This window comes from Sebastes umbrosus, chromosome 11, assembly GCF_015220745.1.
Source record: "Sebastes umbrosus isolate fSebUmb1 chromosome 11, fSebUmb1.pri, whole genome shotgun sequence".
Taxonomy (NCBI): Eukaryota; Metazoa; Chordata; class Actinopteri; order Perciformes; family Sebastidae; genus Sebastes; species Sebastes umbrosus.
In genome coordinates, this window is record NC_051279.1 from 18393355 (window position 1) to 18413367 (window position 20013).

At 41.0% G+C, this 20013-nt stretch overlaps 1 protein-coding gene across 13 annotated transcripts in view; it reads left to right on the plus strand.

The window, feature by feature from the left end:
- kif13a (kinesin family member 13A) overlaps nucleotides 1–20013 on the plus strand; it is a 47378-nt gene that overhangs the window by 16145 nt on the left and 11220 nt on the right. For 8 of the 13 annotated variants that reach the window (XM_037784740.1, XM_037784742.1, XM_037784743.1 and 5 more), the window contains exons 4-26: nucleotides 1850–1910; nucleotides 2729–2821; nucleotides 4730–4910; nucleotides 7813–7900; nucleotides 8442–8576; nucleotides 8703–8815; nucleotides 8901–9012; nucleotides 9858–10070; nucleotides 10151–10261; nucleotides 10357–10491; nucleotides 11559–11689; nucleotides 11972–12058; nucleotides 12615–12790; nucleotides 13842–14061; nucleotides 15540–15702; nucleotides 15843–15986; nucleotides 16075–16224; nucleotides 17117–17281; nucleotides 17396–17569; nucleotides 18329–18480; nucleotides 18568–18700; nucleotides 18855–19001; nucleotides 19534–19566. In XM_037784740.1, coding sequence (XP_037640668.1) covers nucleotides 1850–1910; nucleotides 2729–2821; nucleotides 4730–4910; nucleotides 7813–7900; nucleotides 8442–8576; nucleotides 8703–8815; nucleotides 8901–9012; nucleotides 9858–10070; nucleotides 10151–10261; nucleotides 10357–10491; nucleotides 11559–11689; nucleotides 11972–12058; nucleotides 12615–12790; nucleotides 13842–14061; nucleotides 15540–15702; nucleotides 15843–15986; nucleotides 16075–16224; nucleotides 17117–17281; nucleotides 17396–17569; nucleotides 18329–18480; nucleotides 18568–18700; nucleotides 18855–19001; nucleotides 19534–19566 — 3117 coding nt within the window. The remainder of the gene's footprint in view (nucleotides 1–1849; nucleotides 1911–2728; nucleotides 2822–4729; nucleotides 4911–7812; nucleotides 7901–8441; nucleotides 8577–8702; nucleotides 8816–8900; nucleotides 9013–9857; nucleotides 10071–10150; nucleotides 10262–10356; nucleotides 10492–11558; nucleotides 11690–11971; nucleotides 12059–12614; nucleotides 12791–13841; nucleotides 14062–15539; nucleotides 15703–15842; nucleotides 15987–16074; nucleotides 16225–17116; nucleotides 17282–17395; nucleotides 17570–18328; nucleotides 18481–18567; nucleotides 18701–18854; nucleotides 19002–19533; nucleotides 19567–20013) is intronic. The other 5 variants (XM_037784741.1, XM_037784752.1, XM_037784749.1 and 2 more) reach the window with 3 other exon arrangements.

The following is a 20013-nucleotide window of genomic DNA, read 5'->3' on the forward strand; positions in this document are numbered from 1 at the left end:
CTGCATCTCGGAAAGGAATCTTTATAAAACGAAGTGGCTGAGCTGGGATAAAATTAAAGCTGTCAATCAATTAAAATATTCAATCGTGATCAATCGCAAATTAATCTCACATTTTTTATCTGTTCAAAATGTATCTTAAAGGGAGATTTGTCAAGTATTTAGTACTCTTATCAACATGGGAGTGGGCAAATATGCTGCTTTATGCAAATGTATGTATATTTTTATTATTGGAAAACACTTAATAACACAAAACAATGACAAATAATGTCCAGAAACCCTCACAGGTACTGCATTTAGCATAAAAATATGCTCAAATCATAACATGGCAAACTCAAGCCCAACAGGCAACAACAGCTGTCAGTGTGTCAGTGTGCTGACTTTACTATGACTTGCTCCAAACTGCATGTGATTATCATAAAGTGGGCATGTCTGTAAAGGGGAGACTCCTGGGTACCCATAGAACCCATTTTCAGTCACATATCTTGAGGTCAGAGGTCAAGGGACCCCTTTGAAAATGGCCATGCCAGTTTTTCCTCACCAAAATTTAGCGCAAGTTTGGAGCGTTATTTAGCCTCCGTCTGGACAAGCTGAGTCTGTGACAACATTAAAATCGCAAGTTGCGTTAAAGGAATTAGTGACATTAAAACGAATTTGCGTTAACACATTATTATCACTTTAACTTTGACAGCCTTGATAAAAATATTAGTTTTATTTTTCATTTGGCTTTAATTTAACCGGTGAGAGTGAGAAATATGTTTTTCAAGAGTGTCCTGGCCAAGTTAGGCAGCAATAACAGTGAATTGCAGAAAAGCAACATGAGAAAGATAACACAAAATGTGCCACAAAATCAGAATTGAATAGAAGTGTGATTATAAAATCATCAATAAACCTTCTACAATCTACAATCATGTAAAAGATTTCATTCTAGAAACAACCTAAATGGCACCTTAAAACAGCCCAAGAGTGACCTAAAACCATAAATCAAAAAAGAGAAAGCACATAACAATAATTTTAAATCACAAAGAGACACCGCAGACACGTAATTTTAGATTTAATTGCAGAAGGTTCAAGGCAAAGGGAGGGAGCAGAAAACATTAAAGCTCTATTACCTAGTGTGGATTTTGGGAAAGTTATATATCTTCTATCAACAAGAGCTGAGTGTTTTGAACAAAATATATATGAGACATTTCTATACTAACATTGAAACTACTCAGTGGAGAAGTTTAGGATGCATGGGGGATTTGCAGCATATACAGTAACAGGAGCTGTTCTGTGTGTGAGGAGTTAGTAGGGGTCCTTGGCAAATGAGGCCACTGCTCTTTCCCAGAGAGCATCCTCTCTGTGTGTTCTCCACCCAGAGCTCATGCAGGTGCCTGGGGGACACAACGGGGGTCTCTGCTGCTGAAGCCTGTGTTGTGAGACCCAGCGCTGAGGGCTGAGAGCCAGCCTGCACCACCGGGAACCGCTACGGCCCCGTTTCCTTGGAGACGGGGGTCACCGGGTGCTGGAATTTCTTCTGGGGAGCGCTGACCCTGATTTATGAATTCATTTAACTCCAGCCACTATGACAAAACTCGGTTCAGCTCACAGTGGATTTGTGCAGACAGTCATGGCACGGTCTTAACGAGCATTACCTCGAACAATGCTCGGTTAGACTTCACCTTACTCACTCAGACAAGATCAGTCGTGCTGATTTACTGCAGGGTGGCATGGTACGGCACAATAAGCCTGTTTTTCTGGTACCACAGAAGATCACTACTTAAGAAAGCTCAGGTTGTGTTGTACTGTACATGCTCGGACAAGTGTGAGAAGTGTGTGTTTACGCTCTTCTGTGCTGACTCTTCTGCAGGTGTTCGCTTTTGACCACTGTTTCTGGTCCATGGATGAGTCCAACGTTCCCAAATATGCCGGTGAGTCATAAATGCTGAAACTGATCCTTCACTCATCCCCAAAGAACTCAAATCACGCCCCATGTAAAGACCTGCTGAGCAGCATGAGCGCAGGGAAACTCCCTACTTGATGGAAAGCTGCTTTTGCATCATGCAAAGCAAAGCACGGTGTGGGTATATACGGTAATTTGCATTTAGGGAGAACAAGTTTGAGTCTCTGTGTTGTCTCAAAACTATCATGGGGTTTTGTACAATACATACTAATATACTGGACACTTTGTATTTGAAACATGTGCAATAAATTAACATTTACCTCATCATCTACCATTCATTTCTCTAATGAGCACTGAACAGAAAAGGTTACAGCCACAGTTTTTGTAACATCTATATAAAAGAGGTTATTAATGCCAGTCCGAGGCAAATTTACATAATCATTGTACATATTTTCATTGTCATATCACTCATTTTGTGATGGAAATGTAATTCTTACATCTGCTTTGTGCTGAACCGACAAGGCAATCTGTTCAGTGAAGGGCTGCCTCAAGGGCCCGAGCCAAGGCTTTATTTAGCTTGTTAAACAGCTGTCCCATTCAGCAGGAGCACGACAGCGAGCAACACAAGAGATTTCTCTACACGGCATGGCACTTTCCACACCACCAGACAGGAATCTGCCATCTTTCATGAATTCTTATTCTTCTTTGTTCCTTGTTGATATATATTTCTCTGTGTTAATGTTACTGCACTAATTTAAGGATGCGAGCCAGACAACCAGTAGTACTTATTTATCTAAATGGTTTATCTGTTTACCTAAATCTCCATGGTGATTCTTTGTCTGAAAGGTCAAGAGGTGGTGTTCAAGTGCCTTGGAGAGGGAATACTTGAAAATGCATTCCAGGGATATAATGCCTGCATATTTGCCTATGGACAAACAGGTAACTGAAAATCCAGATGAAATCTACATTTTGTAACATTTATAAATAATGAATTGCCTCTATCAAGTTTTTAAGTATATTTGCAGATTGAGTTGTCTCCAGATGTGCATAGAAAGTTTAAAGAACAGGAAGACTTGTATTTCTAATCACACTGGTGAATCACTTAACTCATATCCTTCCTTCACCCTGGATCAAATTAGCTCCTTTATCCTACTTCCTGTCTTAGAGTAAAGAGACACAGCTACTAAAAAGTTTGGAGAGAAGAGCACAAATATTTCAGTGGCCCTCCAATCACCTGATGTATGAGAAAAAAGGTTTTCTGCATGCTGAGAGCAGCACATTAGTCATGATGGGAACTAGAGAGGCACATGGCGTTTGATATGCCCTTTCATAGCAGTCTTAGTCTAAACAAGAACCCTTACCCGGTGTAGCTCTAGGGATGGCAATGCTGGTTGCTCAGTCTGCCATTTTGGTCCAAATATCTCAACATCTACTGCATGGATTGCCTAAAAAATATAATTTTTCATTTGTCATTCATGGTTCTCAGAGGATGGATCTCTAATGACTTTGGTCATCATCTGACTCTTACTTTGGCGCCACCATGAAGTTGACATTTTTGCTTCTAAATGAATGTCTCAACAACTATTGGACGGATTGCCACAATTTTTTGTACAGGCATTCATGGTCCCCTGAGGATGGATTATAATAACTTTGGTGATCCTTTAACTTTTTATCTAGCACCATCATCAGGTCAAAACTTTTAATTGTCCAATACTTTGCTTTATGTCCAGATACCTGCAAAACTAATGACACTCCCATCAGCCTCAGATGAACTTTGTGTTTAGGGAAAATTAGTAAATGTTAACATGCTAAACTAAGACTGTGACCATGATAAGCATTATACCTGCTACACATCTGCATGCAGGGTTCAACGTTTTTACTTTCCCAGTCGGGCAAGTGGGTCAGAAATCTACTTCCCCTGAGTCAATTTTTACTTGCCCCTATGCATATTGTTTTGTTTATTAGCCGTAACAACAAAGACAAAAGTTAATTGTCATGTTTAATCTTCAAGTAAATGAATCTGGAGTTTTGCCCACATCGTCTAACGGCACCCAACTAAACTAAACTGTTTCCAGGATAATTGAAATGCGCTTCAGCTCATAAACTTTGTCTTTACCCGCCATCATTTTCTCGTGATTGCCTGATCGGTATTGCACATATACAACTCTCAACAGAGATGAGAAGGAAGAGAGATGGCTCACTCCTTAGCTACTTCCATCATCAGCCCCGGGGAAAAAAACCTGTTTAATTATTTTTAACCTCTTGCCTAATCAGGCAAGTGAGTTGCTAGATTTGCTAGCGTGGCATTTTATTTGCCCCGGGCAAGCGGGCAACCCTTGTTGTTGAGCTCTGGCATTTTAGTATTGTCATTATGAGTTCATTAGCATGCTGAACTTAGCATTTAGCTCAAAGCGCTGCTGTGTAAGTACAGCTTCACAGAACGGCTAGCATGGCAATAGACTTTTTGTATTGTTTACAACATGTATAGAAGATCCAAACCAAATCCAAACCAAATTTATTTATAAAACATATTTAAAAATAACAAAAGTTGACCAATGTGCTGTACAATTAAACATAAAAACAACACAATAAAACACTAACACAAATTTAAAACCAACAGGACATTGAAATAATAAAAGTGTTAAGTCAAATAGGAAAGGAAAAAGGATTGAAAAAGGCAACTCTCATGCCGAGCCAAAAGAGAATGAATTAAAAACATTTTGGTAATCAAACAGTTTGTATGGTCATAGTACTGTAGAGTACAAATTAAGTTTCTTTAATTGAAGCACTGTATAGAGCTCTCTCTGTAGGGATACAATCATATGTGACTCTGCAATGTCCATCCAGGTTCAGGCAAGTCCTTTTCCATGATGGGGAACGGGGAGCTGCCGGGTTTAATCCCTCGACTCTGCTGCTCGCTGTTTGAGAGGGTCCACAGAGAGGAGAACGAGGCCCACACTTTTAAGGTGGAGGTTTCCTACATGGAGATCTACAATGAGAAGGTCCGTGACCTGCTCGATCCCAAAGGGTGAGTCACTGATGTGTGGACTATTTCTTCAGAAAAAGCTCATGTGACCTGCATAACCTCGCTGAATTTAATGAGCTAATGCTTTTGACCTGTGGGTGACACAGATACCGCTGGTTAAACAGACTGTGGTGAAAGTTTCTCATAATCCTGATTCACTCCAACTCCAGCACGAGCAGTGACTTCTCCGTCAGCTCCCGCTTTGTGTTGGTTTGCATCTCTGTTTATAGCCCTGTTGTGTCTAGTAGCCTGAATGTGGGACGGCGACAGAATGATGTGAGTAGGAAGCTCAACCCAGTCATTTCCTGCAGAACAGCGGCCAGCATCGTCCTCTGACACTGCTGCATTCTTCTCCTGCGCGGTCTGATGTGGGTTGGCAGACAGACTGCAGGGGAGAGCGAGCTGTGAAAGAGTGGGGTATAGGGACATCTGTTAGTGAAGCTGGGAGCAGGAGAGCGGTCAGAGCAGCCTGTGAGCCGAGCCCCAGAGAGGGACGACAGTGGAGCGCTCTGTGTGCTGCAGATGTCTGAAGATGCAGCCAGAGCCATTTCGATGGCAACTTCCTCTCGCTTATATAACAAGCCTCACACTCTCTTGATCTTCCCGTCAATCCCGTGGTTGCATCCTCTTGTTTGTTGCAGTGGGTGGTAGATTACTAGAGTGGAAGAAGGAAACCTGGCTTCTGCTAAGCTCAGTGCATCTGTAGCCACGGAGAGGGATTCAGTGACTCTTACTGATCTATAGGATTTCTCCTGAACACCTGGCAGGCAGCCAGGTGAAGATGAGTTTCAGTTTACCCACCTGCACCATCTAGTATAACACCTACCTGCCCTCAGCTTAAGTTTGTGACATTGCACAATATTTTATTCGGATCGGAAAAGTCTGTCCTAACAGAAATCGTGCATTGTCTTAAAACAGTGATTCTCAAAGACTGGGTTGGGACCCACAGATGGGCTGCAGGAGTTTATTAGGGTCACCAAATAAATTTGCGGAATTCCTTCCCTAGTCTTTTAACATTTATATTTGCATCACACCTTTGAGCCATATGAGGAAGCCTGAATGTTCGTATTGTGCTGATAATTGTAGCCTATTTATAACATTGAATCTAATATGAAAGGCTAGCGTTCATTCTGTGTTTTACTGATGAGAGGAAAAAAACGAGAGCCTGTCAACTCCATCTGAATTCATTTATTTGGTCTCATTTATAAAGTATTTAACATGTGTTTATGTTTTCAATAACATGCTTAAAAGGAAGTTGTGATTTATCAAACGTTTAAAATGGCAGTAAAAATGGTCAGGAATGTTCATTTACGCACACATTCGCTCTTCTCGTGATTTATAGAAAAGGCCTGTTATGAATTGGGTTGTGATGGTTTGTCATTTTTAAAAAGTGGGTCCCCAGAAAAATAGTTTGGGAAACATTGTCTTAAAAGATAAGTCAGGTAATATTATATATATTTTTAATGTCAACAAATACCACACCAAGACCAAACCAACAAAAAAGTACTTATAAGTATTGTCTGTGTAGTCAAAGCCTGATTTAGCTTATCCTTCCGTCCCATAGGCATCCAACAGTGAGCCACACTGGTGTACTGGGTGACTTGTTCCTTCATTACAATGACCATGGGCACTGTAGATTATTTTTAGGGCTGCAACTAACAACTGTTTTCATTGTCGATTAATCTATTATTTTATCGATTAATCGATTAGTTGTTTGGTCTATAAAATGTCAGAAAATGGTGAAAAATGTTGATCAGCTCAAGAAGACGTCCTCAAATGTCTTGTTTTGTCCACAACTCAAAGATATTCAGTTTACTGTCATAGAGGAGTAAAGAAACCCGAAATATTCACATTTAAGAAGCTGGAATCAGAGAATTTTGTCTTTTTTTTTCTTAATCGATTAATCAATTATCAAAATAGTTGGCGTTTAATTTCATATTTGACAACTAATCGATTAATCGTTGCAGCTCTAATTATTTAGGGTTAGGGTTGGACTTAATCCCACAGACACTGTCCTATTGCCCTGAATATACATTAGAGTGACCAAATCCACAGCTGCAAATAGTTTCCAACAAATACACTATTTACTCCTCTAACCATTTTTTAAATGAAATGTTGTGAATGAAGCATTTGTGAATGTTTTTAAAATATGTAGATCTTCTGTAGGAATCAGTGGTTTTGGTACAGAGAGCGGCAGGAAGGCTGGGGAAGTGAGAGAGTATTTAGAAATGGAGTAACAGATTATTATTGTTGGTCTTTAATACGATTTGTTGACAATTAAGAATAGCCAGCCTCCTCCTTTAAGAAATTCAGAAACTTTTTACATGAATGATTTTTTTCCTGTGTCAACTTGGCATCAAATGTCTGTTAACATTTTATTGCTGTTGTAGTGCATGTTGTATAGTTAATTATTTCCATATTGCAATAAAATGCAAACCATTCCATTTCCACAAGTAGAAAGTAATAACAAATACAACTTTTTATAAATCCTGCCAGAGATATTTATGCTATTGAAGTTATTCTGAAATGCCATTGTTACGAATCGGAGGCTGTTTCTTATTTCCCAGAAATGAATTTTAAATTACTGTTCCAAGGGGAGGGTCAATAGGTCATGTGAGCTTCTCAAAACCCTGAAACATTAATTAAATTTTCATTAATTCTGATCAAGGACAGAAGGTCAGAGGAGAGGCTTTTAGCTTCTCTAAAGAAATAAATTGTTGAGCTGCCATAAGTGCTGAGAAGTGTTTCATGAAAAGGACGTCATGAAGAGAGGAATGTCAAATCAGATGTGTATTAGAAAACCCCGTTGAAATGTTTCTTCATTCTTTATTTTCGCACATATGTCTCTATTCCTCCCCATTTTTCTTCTCTTTTACTCATTGTGTTGCTTTCTTTATTTTTGAAGGAGCCGACAGTCCCTGAAAGTTCGGGAACACAAAGTCCTGGGTCCTTACGTGGACGGTCTGTCTCAGCTGGCTGTGACCAACTTTGAGGTGCGCGTTTCACCTTTCTGTCATCTCGCTGCGACCAGAGGCGAAGCTGAATCCTCCCTGTATCACCAACCACAGGCCTCATATTTCACATACGCACAGACATGATTTATATCATATCCGTAGTTGTGAAGCCGCTGATTTACGTTCGGAATAACCGTTTAGTTTCACATCCTCCCAAGTGCAGAAACTATAATGACACATATTCTTGATGTGGGATGTAGTCATGGGGTTTTCTGTAGTTTATATGCCAAGCCTTGGCAGGGCCTTCCTTAATTAAGTTTAAACATCTCCACCCTGTTCCTCTGTGCTCTGCTCTGCCTGATATTAGTGAAGTGGTTTTCCCACAGCATTGGCCCACTGTCTGCTGTGACCCAGCTAAATCACACACAGCCATGGGTGAATACGTCTGACTTTACTGTCATCGTAATGATCCATGTGCAAGCTTTACCTAAATCCAGTGAAATCCACTCGAAATTGTATGCTTCTTTCAAACTTTCTTCAAATGTGTTTTCTTTTATGACCTCACTCTGTATCTTTTTAGGACATTGAGGTGTTAATGTCAGAGGGGAACAAATCTCGTACAGTTGCAGCCACCAACATGAACGAGGAGAGCAGTCGGTCACACGGCGTCTTCAGTATCATCGTCACACAAACGCTTTACGATCTACAGTCTGGGGTCAGTGTTTTCTTGCTTTTCACCCACATTCACAATGAATTGTTCCTTGACTTTTCTGAAACTAATTTGTGTTTATCCTCTTTGTCTTATCATGGGTCTGTTTTATCATGTTGTGATGGGGAACAGAATTCAGGGGAGAAAGTGAGCAAGATGAGTCTGGTTGACCTGGCAGGAAGTGAGCGAGTGTCCAAGACTGGAGCTGCTGGAGAGAGACTCAAAGAGGGCAGCAATATTAACAAGTCGGTATATTTCTTCATATGAAATGCCAATTAATCATTTGACAGGTTAACACTGATTGATTGATTTTTCTTGGTGTGGTTGTAGGTCTCTCACCACGTTAGGCTGTGTGATTTCTGCTCTGGCTGACCAGTCTGCAGGGAAGGGGAAGGCCAAGTTTGTGCCATACAGAGACTCAGTCCTCACCTGGCTGCTGAAGGTTCGACACATATTTATAACTACCTTCTGTTTTAGTTGTAATAATGGTATTTAGTTGTTCTAGGTGTGCTGAAATGTGACTGAAAGGCAGTCGAGGAAGATTATTCAAAGCATTTACTTAAGTAAAAGTAGTGATAACACACTATAAAAATACTAAAAATCCTGCATTCAAAATAGTAAAAACATATTATCAGCTAAATGTACTTAAAGTACCAAAAGTAAAAGAAGTCATTGTGCAAAAATATTGGCTTATTTGATGGTGTTTTATTTTATATATTATATATGATTGAGTCCTGCTAGGGAAAAAAATCTTTTGTTACAGTGATGATATTTTTTCGTTTTCAATTTAAATCAGCTTGTTCAAAAAAAAAAAAAACTCTAGAAAGGAATTTTTATACCTTGAAACAAAAAATAAGGCAGTTTGCTATACTAGAACTATGAAAGATTACATTTTAGAAAATACTTGATTTTGACACTTTTTTAAAACAGCAATGACTGAAAGGACAAAAATGACTCAATAAGCAGATTAAGTGCACTGAAACATGCGTCATATTTTACAAACTGTTCATACGGTTTGAATGTAAAGTCTTAATAAACAATAAAACAAACAAACAAATACATTTGCTTCACAAGAAATTTAATTAAAAGCAGTGGTAAACAGTAAAGTACAAGTAAAGTACAAGTACCTTTAAATTGTAGCCCACTTAAATACTTGACTAAATGCACTTAGTTCCTCTCCCCCACTGCTGAAAGGTGACCAAAAATTAGCACTTTGTTGCACATTTGTCCTTTGTTGTTGCACTCTTAGCATTTCTGCTTCCTTACAACATGTTTTCTTGTCTTCAGGACAACCTTGGTGGCAACAGCAAGACATGCATGATAGCCACAGTGAGTCCGTCGGCTGATAACTACGAGGAGACTCTGTCCACGCTGCGCTACGCCGACAGAGCCAAGAGAATCGTCAACCACGCCGTGGTGAACGAAGACCCCAACGCTCGGATCATCAGAGAGCTCAGGGAAGAGGTGGAGAAGCTCAAAGTTCAACTCTCTCAGGCCGAGGTGAGTGAAGCTCACAAATTATATGAATGAATTCATGCCGGATTGAACTCATTGTTTTTTTTTCCCATTATTCCCATCAGTCATTGAAGGCTCCTGAGCTGAAGGACAAACTGCAGGAGTCTGAGAAACTCATTCAGGAGATGACTGTCACCTGGGAGGAGAAACTAAGAAAGACAGAGGAGATCGCCACTGTATGCACATCGGCCTTAAAGAGACTCGAAAACCTCACTTCTAACTCATATTTAGACGCACAGTAACACTGTTATTATCTACTGCATGTTTACAGGAACGTCAGAAACAGCTGGAGAGCATGGGCATCTCTCTGGAAACATCAGGGATTAAAGTGGGTGACGACAAGTGTTTCCTGGTCAACCTCAATGCTGATCCTGCCCTGAACGAGCTACTGGTCTACTACCTGAAGGTAATTCAGTTTTTACTATGTGATAATGCAATACTGGCAAGATAACTACCATCGTCACGCTGCTGCCTGAAGTTTTGCCATTAGTACGTCAGGGTTTATACTTATTCATAGGATTACAAAGTCCTAGGTGGAAAAATGTTCTGTTCCCCTTTAGTTTCTACTTAAAGAGCTCTAAAAGAAGATTAATATACAACCCAAAGATGCAGACCCATTTCTTTAATGGCACCATTACTGGCACTATGCACTACTGTGTAGATTTGTAGACAATTGCATAGGTGAAGGCCATGAATCTTGTGACATGTCACCATGTTGTTCATGGCAAATGCTGTAGTTTTTTATCTATAGTAGCTGAAAGAATCACAAACACCTCGTAATGGCTGAAGTTTGTACAGAAGCCAGAAAGTTCTCTTAATACCGTCTCAATTTAGGGATTAGTCGCTGCCAAAAAGCCGGTTAGTCACTTACTCATTCACTCCCTGGTATTACAGCATATTGTTAACAACACAGACCAATTACCTTGGCAATATGTACCGTAGACTGAGGCCCTGAAACGCAGCACACATGGTGCAGCGATCCAGATGACGCTGTGAGAGCGGAGATGAGTCCAGGCAGAGCAGGTCTGGACTTTGCAAAAAGCACTGAAGTGGAACAAACCATCCAGCTAGTTGGACCTGTAAGAGCAGAGGCATGTGAGGAAGCAGCAGCCTGTGCGGCGTACAGAACAACAGGCCTTTGTCTGGGTTCTGCAGGCCAGCCTGGCATATCAGTGTGGAATGACTATGGTAATGTGAAATGGGTTAGTTCACCACGGGGTAGGACATCCTCTTGGAGACGGGATGTTTGTTTAACAACGCCCCCTCTGCAACGAGAGAGACACAAGTTTTTTCACACAGGCCTGATTTTACTTCGGTTTTATTCTTGAATTTGATGTTTGAAATTATTTGTTGCAAATGACTTACCGCTTGTGTAAATCCGTTCATGACCTGAAAGTTGGAACAAGATGTTGGAGTAATTATTTTCAGATCTGTCATTATAGTTTCCTTAATCTGTCCTCCACCTGTGTGTAGGAGCACACGCGTGTGGGCGCAGACACGTCTCAGGACATCCAGCTCTTTGGGATCGGTATCCAGCCGGAGCACTGCGTCCTGGAGCTCTGCCCAGATGGTGATGTCACCCTGATGCCCATAGTGAACTCCAGGTGAGCTACTAAACAACTACCTCCAACATACTATACTATCTGTCTCTGTGTATCTCTCTGCTGTCTCTCTCTCCTTCATGGATGACTGGACCTCAGTGTTTCACATGACCTCACTGTACAAGAATCTATGATCTGAGCTGCTCGCTTTGATATCAGAGCCACGTCTCCCTCCCACTATAAAAGGATTGTTCCTTCTCAATTAGTTCTCCCTGTTTAAAGATGAAGATTATAATGCCATCTGACGTCTCCATTATCAGAATTTCATTTCTCTGTTTTCTACAGGACCTGTGTGAACGGAACAATGATTGATTCCTTGGTGCACCTGTGGCACGGAGATCGTATCTTATGGGGCAACAATCACTTCTTCAGGTATGAGACGTGTCGAAGTGTGGCCACATTCAAATGCTTGATGAAATTGAAGCGGTACCATTATGCTTTGTGCTTTTTCCCTTTCCTTTAGTGTGTTATGTAGTTTTTTGTGCATGTAAAAGGTTTGCAAAGTTACAAAGCCCAAAGTCCACACCAAAGGGAGTTACTCAGTGATGTCACCAAGTAACACATTTCCATAATACCTGCCTAGCGGCTAGTTTGGCACGCCCTCAAGTTAGTTAGAGTGGAGCTGGAGCGGAGTCCAAAGAGTTTGGTTCAGTTAATCAATCACAACAGAGTGGGCCAGCCGACCGATCAGAGCAGACTGGGCTTTTTGGGAGGGTGGGAGGGTGCAGGTGCTCAAACAGAGTGTTTCAGACAGAGGGTAGAAAGAGGTGCTGCAGCACTGCCGGTATGAGGAAAATACAGCATTTTTTTAACATTAAAGCATGTAAACATGTTCTAATAGAAACCCAAAATACAAGTATGCACCTGAAAATAAGCATTAAAGGTGTTCTTTAAAACGTCACTGATTGGAAGTCCTGTCGCTCTGCAGGATTAATCTACCTAATCGAAAGCGGCGGGACCGTTTAAAGGAGCTGGAGAGAGCTTCCCCCAGAGAGAGCTTCATCGAGGCAGATGTGGAGACCGCCAGTGAGGCCTCTTCTGAGCAGGACTACAGCTATGAGTTTGCCCAGATGGAGGTCATAATGAAGACTCTGGGGAACAATGGTATGATTAGGATGATCTGCCTCCTGCAATCTACATGATCCTATCAGGCCACAGCTGTATACAGTATATGTTAGGTTTCTGAACCTTCAGCTTGTTCCAGTACTCTGACCAAATAATAACATCTTTACTGTAAAATAATACTCTGCTCTGTTTATCTCCTTATCTTGTATATAAAAAAGCACAATTCTAGCGTTAATTACAACAATCAGCTATATTTTCTAAGTTGATTGTTGCTACAAAATAAAAATGTTTGTACTCAGATGTAACCTGGGTGGAGCTGAATGGAGACCAACAAAAGAAAACTACCACAGCTGAGAAAAAAGTGGACATTACAATTTCCTGGTGCCCAAGTTGACATCTTTAAATTACTTTTTTTTTGTAATCAGGAGTCAAAAACTCACAGATATTAGATTTACAATGATGATCTGCAACAATACAAAACAGAGAGAAGCAGCAAACTTCAATATTTGAGGAGATGGAGTCACCAAATATTTGGCATTTGTGCTGAATTTAATTTAATATTATAATAATATATATTTTAATATTTTTTTATTTAATATTTTGTTTTATTTTCTGTTATAGATTGTTGTCAATGATTGGTAATTGTTGTGGGTTAATTATTTAATTTAATAAATTCCTTATTTTTGGCTTATACTTCAGTTTTCCCTTGATTCTTTTTCCCTGGTTTCATTTTATTGTTACTCTCATCCCCTGCTCTAATTGGGGAATGTAACACACACAACAACAACACACATAAGGAAATGATTTACTATCCACACACTAACTTCACATGGAACAAGATCATTCATCTGGGGTTTTTTAGAGAGAATTTGTGGATTATCCAGTTAACCTTAACAAAGCTGGAGTCTGTGAGATAAACTGCATATTAAGGCACTTATCAATGATCATTTTATTTAATAACATTATTTGTCATCAGCTGTGGTGGTTGCTGTTTGGTTAGTTTTCTGAAGAAGCTTTGTCCAGTGCTGCTCCTGTTATAATCACGACGTGTGTATTGGATTGTGAAACGTGTTGTTTCTCATGTGTGTAGACCCCATGCAGAATGTGGTCCAGGTGCTGGAGAAGCAGTACCTGGAGGAGAAGCGGACGGCTCTGGAGGAGCAGAGGGAGATGTATGAACGAGAGCTGGAGTCGCTACGGCAACAGCTTTCTCCCGAGAAAACGCCGCAACACCACCGCAGCAGCAGCGAGCGCCTTACGTTCCCGACGCACACACCGCACGGCAAGCTGCGACTGTGGACAGAGGAGCGGTTAGTGGAATGCACTCACACACCCTCTCTGAACACCGCTGGGAGGCCGAGATACGCAGTCGTTTCCCTTGTTTTGTTTTTCTTCACTTTATGCAGTAGCATGAAATGTTCACAGTATTCACCTCTTAGATATACCTGGTTATATGAACATGTAGGAGTGTTGGAGACATTTAAAGCTGCAGTCGGTAACTTTGAGCACTTATGAGCCTCAAATGTTTTCAGAAACATCTTGAAGTGTACTCTTTTGCTGTAAAATGAGGGGAAAGTTTGCTCCGGATGGTGGGCGGTGTTTGGTTTTGGCTCGCCTGTTTTCAGTGGGGTCACAAACTTTCTCATTTTACAGCTAAACCGTACACTAAAATATGTTTCTGAAAACATTTGAGGAGACATCTCAGCTCTGATTGGTTGTTTTCATACGGGCGTGGTGAAATCTTTAGGAGCACCGGAGGACACAGGAACAAGATTTTTTAGAGATTATCTGTCTCTTGCATTACTGTCAGGATATAGTGACAGTTTTATAGAAATAACTTTTTATCATATTTGCTCAAAATTACCGACTGCATCTTTAATTGTTGGAATGTTTGACGTTGACTCAGTCTGAGTCAGACAGTTGCTGCAGCTTTATCAGTGAGTCATGATGCTACAAAGTTCCTCCTCACCTTATTAAAGATGTTGTCTGAAATGAAAAAAGTTACTAGTCATCTTTCTGTAAAATCCTGAAATGTATTCCACTCATTCCTGATGAAAATTTTATTTGAAAAATGGCACAGTGAGGGAATGCAGAATTGTGTCCTAAGGGACTTAAAATTTGCCAAGAGATCTTACAACACCACTACAACACTGACATATTGACAGCATATGAGCATGCACTATGTGTACTGTGTCCTTTACTGAGAGGAACCAAGCCCTTCTGCACATCAGTGCAGCAGTGAGCTGATATTTGTATGATTGATAGCTAGTTAGCTTTAGTCTTTATCCTCTGACCTGACTGAGATTTTACTAGTGGGCTAACGTCGGGTCTGAAAAGTGAAGCTAATGCGAAAGTGCCTTAAACTTTCAATCTTTCTAACAGCCAGCAGGGGGCGACTCCTCTGGTTGCAAAAAGAAATCTGATTGTATTGAAGTCTATGAGAAAATGAGCCTACTTCTCACTTGATTTATTACCTCAGTAAACATTGTAAACATGAGTTTATGGTCTCAATCGCTAGTTTCAAGTCTTCTTCAATACAGCATGATGTTCATTTAGTAAATTAGGGTCCCATTTAGAGTCATATATACCATAAAGCAGGGCATGCTTTAGGGCGTGGCTACCTTGTGATTGACAGGTCGCTACCACGACGTTGTCCGGTCTGGGAGTTGTCCGTGTTTTCATCTTACAACTTTAACCCTTTCGCAGTGTGTTTTCAGTTCATGAAAGTTAATCTTCATCTTCATCTTCATGAATGATCTCTGTGTTCTGTTGTCTCTGTCTGTGTCAGGGATGAGCTTTTTCGCCAGAGTCTTTCTCGACTCAGGGAGCAGGTTGTGAAAGCCAACACCTTGGTGCGAGAATCCAACTTCTTGGCAGAGGAGATGAACAAACTGACTGACTATCAGGTCACCCTTCAGATTCCTGCGGCCAACCTCAGCGCCAACCGCAAGGTCAGACCTCTGAACCCCCTGCAATCACACACACCACCACACCACCTCACTAGAGGATATGGTATCTCATTGGTACAGAATAAATTAATTTAAGGTGTGAATATCTGCTGAAATATGAGAAGTCTATTGTTTTTATTCAGCGTGGAGCAATAGTGAGCGAGCCGGCCATTCAGGTGCGGAGAAAAGGGAAGGGGACCCAGGTGTGGACCATTGAGAAGCTGGAAAACAAACTGGTGGACATGAGAGACCACTACAGGGACTGGAAGGAAGGCACAGAGGAGGTGGTGAGAAACAGAGGATCAGAAACAGGAAACGATAAGCAGAAAAGTTAAAAAAATATATATGAACTGGATGTTTTTTTGTTTTTTTCAGTATAACAAAGCAAACAGTAAGCAGTGTGACCCGTTCTATGAGGCGCAAGAGAACCACAACCTGATAGGAGTGGCCAACATTTTTCTGGAGTGCCTTTTCCATGATGTCAAACTGCAGTATGCGGTCCCCATCATCAGCCAACAGGGAGAGGTAAGGCTGCACCAACATAAACAGATTAATACACACATAAATAATTCATGGTGCAGCTTTCCAATATTCTTATTACGTCAGGTCCATATGAAAGAATAATGCATATGTTTAAAGGTTAGACATTTGGGGGAAATATTTTTGAATTGGGGATATGATTTAGGCTTTTCCATTAGCACTTTTGGCCAAGCTGAGTCACATCATGCTGCGCTGATTTACGTTTCCATTACCAGTTTTAGCACGCAGAGTAGTGCCGTGCCGCACCCGAGAAGGACCATCTCTGGAAACGGGCCAAAGTGCCCCCGACCTGCCTTTAAGTAGGTTGCGGTGACGTCAGGAGACCAGAGATGTTTTTAAAAGTCTCTGTGTGTTCAGCGCTCAGTACTGTTGTAGCTTCTAACTGAATCTCTGTGGTTCGAAGTTTAGTTTCTCTGCGTTCCTGTTTGTACTTTCAGATATCTGCTTTTACTGTTACAGTTACTGCTGAAAACCCAACATTTCCTGATTTTGCTGTTTCATAACAAAAGCTTTTAAATAACAAAATAGCGGGGAAGTTTTATTTTGAAGAATTCATAGGGAACAAAATGTTTATCTCCAAATTAATGGAGCTTTGTTAGAGTCTTTACTTAATAAAAACAAGTCTACTGTAGAGCTGAAGAGAACAAGCAGCAAAAATAACGGGGGACTTTTATTGTAAAGAATATAGGAAATGAAATGTGTGTTTACAGCCGCTCCTTTGACCACTACACACACACACATCTTAAAGCGGGTAGCCCTGTTGTAATGCAGAAGCAAATCCCTGCTGTGCTTGGCTGACGTCCCGAGTCAAACCGAGTTGCTAAGCCAGCATATGTGTATGGAAAAACCTTAGATGTCTCCCTCTCTGTGTGTACAGGTAGCAGGCAGGTTGCACATTGAGCTGATGCGAGTGAGTGGAGTCGTACCAGAGCGCCTGTCTGGGGGAGACGACTCGTCGGAAAACTCCAGTGAGAGCAGCTGCTATGAGGTGATGGATACCAACGGAGAGATCGTCCACATGGCCAAGAGGCTCACCTGCAGAGTAAGAGCCACTTGTCACTGGATTTTAACAAGGATGGATATTTTGCAATTGTACGTGGATTGTTTAGTACAACAGTACAATGCTTCATTCTGTCTACTTGTCTCTTTGCTGCAGGTGCGGATCAAGGAGGCCACAGGTCTGCCGCTCAACCTGTCCAACTTTGTCTTCTGTCAGTACACCTTCTGGGAGCACGGTGAGCCCACTGTGGCTCCTCCCATGGTCAGCCCAGATAGGCCTTCACCTCGAAGTCCAGATGCCCAGTTTACTGTCCAGTTTGATCAATGCAAGGTAGGTGAAAAGGAGCTGCTGGTTGTCTCAACTTAAGGCCTTACCTTGAAGCATTAGAATTTAAAATTGCTGCCTCTCAGCATACTGTGATTTTATAAAACAACGTCAGACAAGGACAAATTCAGTTTACAGAATCAAGACCATTTAGATATTTACAGATTAGAGATTATATTGGCAAAAAATTCCAATAAATATGATGGTAGAAAATGAACTACTTCAAATATTTGTATATTAATATTTGCAACTTCAAAATGATATCTGAGCCTTCAGCAACTTAAGGAGAGGATGAGAGAAGGGTGCATTTATTGAGAACTGGACAAAATGGAAAGTGTACATCTCAAACTTTAGACCTGATTTAATTTCATCCTCATTAGTTATTTTTATAATAATAATAATAATAATAATACATTTTATTTATATAGCGCTTTTCTAAAACCTCAAACACACTTTTCATAGATAAAAAGATCATAAAACGTTTTCTTATTATTATTATTTTTTATCATTATTATTACTATTATTTTATTTTTATTATTTTTATTTTTATTAATACTAGTATTATTATCATTTTCATGCTCAAAAGGTCTTTGTGTTCATGTGGTGTAAATTTTGTTCATGTAGTTTCTGTTAATTTTGCATCTCTAAAAATCAATAAAAAGAATAAAAAAAAAATAATTTAAGATTCCTCTAACTTTTGTTAACTACTAACTAACTATTTTATTTTCAAATCAACTCCACTACAAACCTCTTGTCTTTGTGCAGGACTACGTTGTGCATGTGACCGATGAGTTTCTGGAGTTTATATCCGATGGAGCGTTGGCCATAGAAGTGTGGGGTCACCGCTGTGCTGGTAACGGACGTTCGCTCTGGGAGTTAGACGCTCTGGAGGCCCAGACCCAGACGCTCCGAGACAGGTACATGTATCACATGCTGCTCTCTATTTTTTTGCTCACACACACTGACATTTCACACCTAACTAATCTTGTCTCTCCGTGTTCTAGGTGGAGTGAGGTGTCTCGCAGGATCGAGCTGGTGATCTTCATCCAAGAGCTGAACGAGCAGGGAGAGTACTCATCGGTGGAGCTGCAACCTGGAAAAGACATCAGCACGGGAGGAGTCTTCCAACTCCGACAGGTCAGAGAAAAACTATAGATTGGCTGCCCTACATCAAACACACACTTAGGAGGATCATAACTAATGATGCAATTATAAACGCCGTGTAGTACTTTGATAGTGCAGCGCTGGCAGCAGCATACTGATGTCGAATTATGGGTATTTGTCTGAGCAGGGTCACTCCAGGAGGCTGCAGGTGTGCGTGAAGCCGATCCAGAACTCGGGCACTCTGCCTCTGCTGGTGGAGGCTGTGCTGTCTGTCTCTATCGGCTGTGTATCAGCTCGCTGCACCAAACTACAGAGACCACTGGACAGCTACCAGGTCTGTGAAACACAAATACACATTTCTGAATATTCTCACACGCAACTTAGACTACGAGCCTATTGTGTTCACAAAAATATGATGATTGATTCATCGTTTTGGGAGCAGCGTGTTTGTTTCATGCCAGCGATATACAATATTATGCTGATTTAGCCAAATTAGTCCATCTCTGGTTTTGTGCCATCACTGGTTCATCTGGGTAGCTGGCAGTGAGTCTAAAGAAGGTCAAGGAATGTGCAAACTCATTAGTGCCCTGATTGCTCTGTTAACATGCACTGATGTGCCCTGATGTAGAAAGGAAGCAACAATTTGACAACTCCTTTCTTTTATTTTCCACATTCAGAATCATTAAACGAGTAAATTCTAGTTATAGTTTTTTAAAGGCATTTATTACTCAAAAGTATGCAAACATGGACGTAATTTGTTTGTTCACATCACTGAGATTTTAGAAAGTTACATGAGCTATGAGCTGTCATGTCAGGGCCTTTTTTCTAGTTCCCCACATTTGACTGAGTGTGTTCTCTCCTGCCAGAGAGAGGAGGAAGACGATATGGATAGTTATCAGGTACCCTCTCAGTCTCCCCCTGCTGCTGCTACTCCCCCTGTAGCTCACTCTGCAGCATGAAGGAAACCAACCTCATCGTGTGTTTGCGACTAGGCCTGTTGCTGAGGGCATGTGAGGCAGGAGGCAGAGGGCCGTGCCAGCTAAATGAGAGCTTTATTAAAAAGCAGCTGCACATGTGGATAATTCCTGATGCTGTAATTATCAATCACACCAACCAACCATTCTTTGGCAGCCCTCTATGCAAAATACAGTTCCACCCATGGCTGAGCTGCCAGCCAGCAGTCTGTCTGCCACGGATCCTGTCCCGCTCTCTCTTGCCTTCCCCCCTCAGGTTGCTGCACACTAATGCTGCTGTTTGCTTGTCACACTACCGAAGAGCTGCAGGAATAATAAACCTCACTGAGTCACATGGGCATTGCATGGCTGCATGAATTACAGTACTTTGCA